Raw genomic sequence first — 7,348 nt, 5'->3', positions numbered from 1 at the left:
ATCAAACATTTGTAAGGAGCAAAATGCGGTGCTTATTCCTCAACTAGGAGGATATTGTCGTGGGCCACACAGGCTTTTGTGGTGGTTAAGCCGTCGGAGAGCACAGAGTGCCTTTCCGACGGGTTGCAGATCCGGACTCATTGTCGTGCGCTTGTAAGACAGCTGGGCCCATTGGATCTTAGACATTTGTAACCAAAATCTCCCAGTTTCTTCACATGTTTCTAATGACTAGTATTTCTCTACCCAAAAAAACTGCCAGCTGAACTGGGTAATATGCACAGAGGAGGGGAAAAGAAGAAGAAATCTAGGGGAATGGAAAGAGGAAAGGAGACAATTATACCAAAATCATACACCAAACTCCCAACGTCTGATCGAAGGAAAAGATCAATGAAGGCCTTGGTTAAAAATTGATAGAACATGTCTCAGCTTCTGTTTGATCAGTGACCACCTCAGTTGTGTCACTCTGGGTGTGTTTTGCTTACAATTTCTAAATTAGACTTAAGAAGAGTTTCTCTCTGGCCCTCCATGCACTCACTCTAAGGTGGTAGCACATCCCTCATAAGGATTTATCGTACCTGTGTCAGGTCGTTTATCATATCTTCAATTTTCATTTTCCGCATCATTTTCTCATTTTTCTTTACTTTGTTTTATTTTATGTGATTGGACCGATTTGGCTGCGATTTCTCATCGATTTTCCTTCTAATTTAACTTTAAGTTCTTCGAATTTGGGGGTTCGAGTCTCTCTATGCTGCCGAAATTGGACTCAGTCGAGAGAAACAACATGGATTTGAGGAGGGCTTTGTCCCATGTTGCATGATTAATGGTGCCTATCATCAGATTCCTGCGAATGGAGTTCGTGTCAACTCTTACATTCCTATGAGACCCATCGCCTTCAATGTCAAGGGTTAGGGACTGATGGGTTTGATAATCGGCTATAGTGTTTCTCGTGTCTCTTTGAGGGAAGAAATAGCACCAGTTGTTGTTTCAGGCATTAAATGTTACAAACATTTGAAGCATTAAATGTTACGAACCTTAAAAGGTTTTGATTCATGATCAATCTTTAGTAGAAACGATTTGGGTCTTGTTTGGAACCAATGCAACATTTATATTTACTGAATTTTGTTTTAGTTGGGTGACTGAAATTTATGCTGTCAATGCAGTTCATGGGTTTTCAGAAAAGGAAGAGCTGAAGCGCCCGTGACATTTGATGCTGAGTTCAGAGAAATGAAAATAGGGTATTTCTGAAGTTATAAACTATTTTTTTTGGGTACGTCTGAAGTTAAGGAAACCAAAATTTCTTTGAGCATTTTTGTTCTCTAAAATTCTACGGGTTGAATACTGGTATTAAAAAAACATTATATCATTTTTCCTTTCTGTTAGCATTAATGCTTATTTTTATAGATGCAAATGACTCATTAAAGATAAAATTATAAATATTAGCATGGCAAAGAGATGCAGGGTTAGAGTATAGAAATTCCTCGACACAGTCCCCCCTGGCATTGATATGTGGAATGGATAATGAGCTACTATGGTTTATCCATGGTTTCATTGAATGTATCATAGGTTAATCAAGGCAACAAGAGGCATTATTCAAAAGAGCCATAGTCGTTTACTGTCCTTATCTCTTATTCTGCTTATTCATTAGCTGTGGGAAATCCTTATTGCTATCCATAGTCCATAGATTCCATATCTATCTATGCAAAATGCATGGGCGAGGAAGAAACCATTGCAATGATCTCTTGTTGCTGAAGATCTTAATTTTTTTTAACGGTGTTGTGTATTTTTGCATGAATCTAATGCATAATGTAGTCCAGAATATTGCTTGCTACAGTATATATCTCTCGCATTATCTGTATCCCTTGAGTGAATTTATTTGTATGTTGCAGCGTTTGTGTTTGCAATTGTGTTTGCAGTCTGTTTATTACTCTTTCAGCAACTATATATTTAGTGGCAGGCCTTGCTGCAATGGTCAGTGGACCACAGTTAAATCCTGAGGTCAAGGAATTGAAACAGCCTCACAGCAAAAATTTCTGGGTTGAGGCTACGTGGGGAAAACTGCCCCTGGACTTTGCTTGTGCAGAAGCCTTGGTACTGGGTTTGCCCTATGCATATTACTTCATTCTGCACATTTTCTTCATATTTATTGTTGGTTTGTTTATAATGGATGTGCTTTAGTCAGAGCACCATCATAAAGAACATAAGGATCCTTCAAGGGAGGTCTGAATCCAAATGAAAGTATGGTTGACCAAGTTTTGACATGACAGCATACATTTCAGGTTCTCAGAAGTTGTCATTCTTAGTGTCTAACTAATAATCAACAACATTAATAAAATGGCTGCTATACTGCTTGAGTAATTCTTACCCAAAAAAAAAAAAAAAAAAAAAAAAAAATACTGCTTGAATAGTTTTACCTTGCATTTCATTTGGAAGAATCCATTGCAGGGAGAGGGTTGAAATGACTGAATTACTGATGGATGGCAAAACATTGCTAGCATTTTAAACCTCAGGAACTCTTTTTATTCAAAATTGTGCCAAAGACTTGTTAGCTAATCAATTCCTTGCCGAATTAGCATTACCTTTGCAACTAATCTGGCTTTGTACTTCTCAACTCTTCCCCCCATCCTACTTACTCCACTCGCTATGCCAAAAAAAATACTGCTTGAATAGTTTTACCTTGCATTTCATTTGGAAGAATCCATTGCAGGGAGAGGGTTGAAATGACTGAATTACTGATGGATGGCAAAGCATTGCTAGCATTTTAAACCTCAGGAACTCTTTTTATTCAAAATTGTGCCTGTCAAGTACCCTCTTGGTCATTCCTGCAGGCAGTGATTTTAAAATAATTAGCAAATTTAGAAAGAAAAATATGTTGTGAGAAAGGTAGGTGAATCTTTTGATCCATCAATTAACTAGGTTGAGGGTGTGACTCGATCTTTACGGGTGGTTCAGCAAGTTCTATTTGATCTAGCACAACATGAGTACAAGATAGAGGGATGGAAGCTAAATCAAATGTCATTTTTACAGTCCAGAGCACTTGGGTTAAATCTGAAATTTATTGGTTACTTCACGACCACATGAAGTTGTCTGGGTACCTCCACAGCAGGGCTGGATGAAGCTAAATATTGATGGGAGTTTGTTGGGGAATCTTGGAAGGGCAGGTGCTGCTGGGGTGCTTCAAAATGAGCTCACAAGGGTGGTGAAATCATATCGAGTTTATTTTGGGGTGCAAACAAATTTTCAGGCAGAAATGGAGGTTTTTATGCATGGGCAGGAATGAGCAAGACATTTCGAAATACGGAAGCTTTGGGTGGAATGTGATTCGGTGTCTGTAGTGCTCATTCAGCAAAAAAATTATTCCTTGGTGGATCTTGCAGCACTGGAGAAGTATCATTGCTTTTCTAGACAGCATAAAATGGAAGATTTCTCATTGTCACAGGGAAACAAATGCGGCAGATGATTATTTGGCAAGATGTGGCAGCCAGGATGGGAACGCAGAGATTGATTCGCCATGGTCACGTATAATTTTGAAAGAGTTGGTGTGGGATGTGTCTGGTCGCTCTAAGTTTTGTTTTTAAGGTTCCTAGAATTAATATGTAATTGGGATTTGAGGTTGGGGGTTTCAATCCTCCAAGGGTGATGATATGCTTGTTGTAAATTTGATTTTTCACTTTTAATAAAGATGACATTTTAGCCAAAAAAAGAGTTAGCTAGTGCCAAGTGGCTGAGCCCGGTTAATGTGTCAAGAGGGGTGATAAGATCAGAAGTTAAACGTGTCTCAATCCCAACTTAACTTGCTGAGTTTTAGGATGGTGCTCTTGTGGTACTTGGCAGACGAGTGAATTTTCTTCCTCAAAGTTTCACTTGAGATTCTCTCATTTTTTTATATATGGGATGAGACCTACTCTGTAAAAACAAAAACTTTGTCAGTCAGAAAATGTGAAAATTTGGGAGAAAATAAAGAATCATATATAATTTGAATCTTGAAACTTAAAGGATATATTGAGAGCTCCCTGAGATTTAAACATTGCCTTAACATGCTTTTTCTGGAACCCAGGTTCATGATACTGTGGATGCAATGGGTGGACCAACGCACAGAATATTGATGGTGTCTGATTTTTTCTACCCAAACTTTGGTGGTGTCGAGAGTCACATTTATTATCTGTCACAGTGTTTGCTTAAGCTTGGTCACCGAGTGGTGGTCCTAACTCATGCCTATGAAAACCGCTGTGGGGTACGGTATATGACTGGTGGTTTGAAAGTTTACTACATACCTTGGAGGCCATTCCTGATGCAAAACACATTACCAACATTTTACGGGACCCTTCCAATCATAAGGACAATCCTCGTTCGAGAAAAGATATCTCTGGTTCATGGTCATCAGGCCTTTTCAACTCTTTGTCACGAAGCTCTGATGCATGCACGCACCATGGGATACAAAGCTGTATTTACTGATCACTCGCTCTATGGGTTTGCCGATGTTGGAAGTATCCACATGAATAAGGTACTGCAGTTCACATTGGCAGATGTGAGTCAGGCTATATGTGTTTCTCACACAAGTAAGGAAAATACAGTCCTGAGATCAGGTTTACCCCCTCAAAAGGTCTTTGTAATACCAAATGCTGTGGATACAGCTATGTTTAAACCTGCAGCTTGCAGACTCAACTATGATAAAATCATTATAGTTGTTGTGAGTAGGTTGGTTTACCGGAAGGGTGCAGATTTGCTTGTTGAAGTTATTCCTGAAGTTTGCCGCTTGTGGCCGAGTGTTCACTTTATTATTGGAGGAGAGGGACCAAAACGAGTACGACTGGAAGAGATGAGGGAGAAACACTCGCTACAAGATCGTGTTGAAATGTTGGGTGCTGTTCCTCATTCTCAAGTGCGGTCAGTACTGATTTCTGGTCACATATTCTTAAATAGTTCTCTGACAGAAGCATTTTGTATAGCCATATTGGAGGCTGCTAGTTGTGGATTGCTTACTGTCAGTACACGAGTTGGTGGTGTACCAGAGGTTCTACCCGATGACATGGTTGTCTTAGCAGAACCAGTGCCAAGTAGCATGGTAAGGGCAATCAAGAAGGCAATACACATGCTCCCCAATATTGATCCACAAGAGATGCACCAACGCATGAAACAGCTATACAGTTGGCATGATGTTGCCAGAAGAACAGAGGTGGTATATGACCGTGCATTGAAATGCACTGATGAGAATCTTCTGGAGCGTCTTTCGCGGTACCTCACATGTGGTGCATGGGCAGGGAAGCTTTTTTGCCTGGTAATGATTGTTGATTTCTTGCTGTGGCATTTATTGAAACTATGGCAGCCAACAGAGGATATAGAAGAGGTACCTGATATCCAGCATCCTTCTATCCAAGAAGGTATATCTGATTGGTCGCCTAACTTTTAACGTGCTGGTCCATCTAATAGACAATTTCTGTTTTGTGCTTGACAAGTTTTCTTGTTTTTTCTTTGGTGAGATAATGTTTGTCTCCCTTTTAGGCTGTACGTTCGATGAATCTATAATCTGTTGGAGTGTCTGTTGATTTCTTTTACTAAATATGTACATTTGTTACTCACACTTGCACATACTTTCTCCTATATTAGTGAACATGTTCTTGATGCTGAACGAGTCTATCTACTGTTACACTGTATATCAACTACAAGAAGGGTGTTCACCATCTTGTAACAGTTTTGGGCGTATTACTATTCTGCAAACTATCGTTCTTTTTAGTGGATGGATATTTTGTTGGTTCTAAGCCACTGGGAATGAAACTTCAGATACTTTTCCCTATTTTTATTGTTTGTGTGCAGATCTGAACTTCCATGTTCAAGTAACTTTGTACTTATGTTTATCAAATTCCAATATTGTATATGTAATTTTTCTGTCTTCCAAACATCATTATTGAATTCACTCCTAATTTCCATGTTCAGGAAGAAGTTGTTTTCTTTTATCAATTCTACTTTTGGGATAAGTAAGCTTTGTATTAGATAGAGGAAAAATACGGAAAGGCAGCCTCCTAATATGGCCATGTATCTAGCATGGCCTCAGACAGTGCTGATTGGAAGGCAACAACCCATGTAGCTGACCCATTTAGTTGGGACAAGGCTTGTTGTTATAGGGAGGGTGGAGTCTCCAACATATGATGACATTCCACCATCAACAGTTTCCTCGAACTGGTGGAATCACCCAACTAGACCCTGTAAAACATGGTTGTTAACTTGTTTTTGATTTATTGCAGGAGCTACACTATGTAATTCCTTAATCTGAGCTACTGGAATTTTTCTTGCTGGATCGTGAGTCATCCATGTCCACTGGATTGATAGTCAGTCTGGAAACAGGCTTGAGCCTCTAATTAATGTAAAGCTAAGAGCTAGGATCAGCTTAGCCCAGACCAATCCACAAAACAGAGCATTAGACATAGGACCAGAATTTAATTTAATAGGGTTTTAAACCAAAGAGTACTCAAAAGTATGATGTGGCTGGTATAGCAAGAAACTTGTATAGTTGCTAGTTTCCTTTGATTCCAAGAGTTGTATTGAGAGATGTGGAAGTGGAATGAATATAGAAACCTGGTGGTTTCATGGAGAAATTTCAAGTGAAGGAGGGGAAGAATAATGGTTCAGCAATCAAATTTCTCAGTCACTCACTTGATTCGAATGACAGATCTAGCAGCAACTGTAAAATAACAGTTCGATTAGAAGCTATTGTCAGGTAATGGTCTCAGCAACAGCAGCACTTCAAAGATCAGTAATAGAAGACTTAGAACCAGAGAAAAGGAGGCAAGTTTAGGTGAGTTTAGCTCTTGACAGAAATGCTCGTTCAGCCCTAAGCATTTAGCTCTCACAGCATGGCCCTTACCCTTCTTATCACTCACAATGGACAAGAGGATCTTCATGCTCAAAAGGCAAAATATTCATCAATTCATTAATTCATTCCTCTAGGACATGAATAGCCACATCAACAACAAACCTTGTCCGAACCAAATAGGGTCACCTATATGGATCCTTGCCTTCTAATCAGCTCTATTTGAGGCCATACTAGATATAAGGCCTAACCTATGCATATCCTTTCTCACTACTTCTCCTAAGGTTATCATAAGTTGGATTGATTGATATCGCCCCCCCTTTTTTGGGGGTGGGGGTTGGGGGGGTTAGCACAGCTGGCAGCCTTGCAAACGTTAATATTGTGCCACATTTTAATGAGCACATCCAACGGTAGGCATTAGAAAAGCAGGGGTATATATATAAATAGGAATTTTTTTATCTTGCATTCAGGATTTCTAGTTTGTGAATTTACAATCTCAACACCCTTCTCACTGAAATTCCCTCCCATCCTGGGGAACCCAAG

At 39.5% G+C, this 7,348-nt stretch overlaps 1 protein-coding gene across 4 annotated transcripts; it reads left to right on the top strand.

Moving 5' to 3' along the window:
* Positions 1 to 235: 235 nt before the first annotated feature.
* On the top strand, positions 236 to 7,067 carry LOC149015674 (phosphatidylinositol N-acetylglucosaminyltransferase subunit A-like). 4 transcript variants are annotated; one of them, XM_089156276.1, is made up of 3 exons: positions 236 to 541; positions 1,161 to 2,088; positions 4,055 to 7,067. In XM_089156276.1, the coding sequence occupies exons 2-3, from the start codon at positions 1,966 to 1,968 to the stop codon at positions 5,405 to 5,407; spliced, it is 1,476 nt and encodes a 491-aa protein (XP_089012402.1). In that variant the 5' UTR covers positions 236 to 541; positions 1,161 to 1,965; the 3' UTR covers positions 5,408 to 7,067. The 4 variants fall into 4 exon arrangements, with proteins under 4 accessions (XP_089012402.1, XP_089012403.1, XP_089012400.1 ...); XM_089156277.1 differs by having other exon boundaries at positions 236 to 584; positions 1,161 to 1,267; XM_089156274.1 differs by having other exon boundaries at positions 236 to 584.
* Positions 7,068 to 7,348: the final 281 nt, after the last annotated feature.

This window comes from Hakea prostrata, chromosome 5 (assembly GCF_041222555.1).
Source record: "Hakea prostrata isolate BN-2017 chromosome 5, UWA_Hpros_2, whole genome shotgun sequence".
Taxonomy (NCBI): domain Eukaryota; kingdom Viridiplantae; phylum Streptophyta; class Magnoliopsida; order Proteales; family Proteaceae; genus Hakea; species Hakea prostrata.
This window is presented reverse-complemented; position numbering and strand designations above follow the sequence as displayed.

Coding starts and splice junctions, on each gene's coding strand:
- LOC149015674 (XM_089156276.1), top strand. CDS start 1,966: ATGGTCAGTGGACCACAGTTAAATCCTGAGGTCAAGGAATTGAAACAG. Junction 2,089..4,054: donor TTGCTTGTGCAGAAGCCTTG/GTACTGGGTTTG, acceptor TCTGGAACCCAG/GTTCATGATACTGTGGATGC.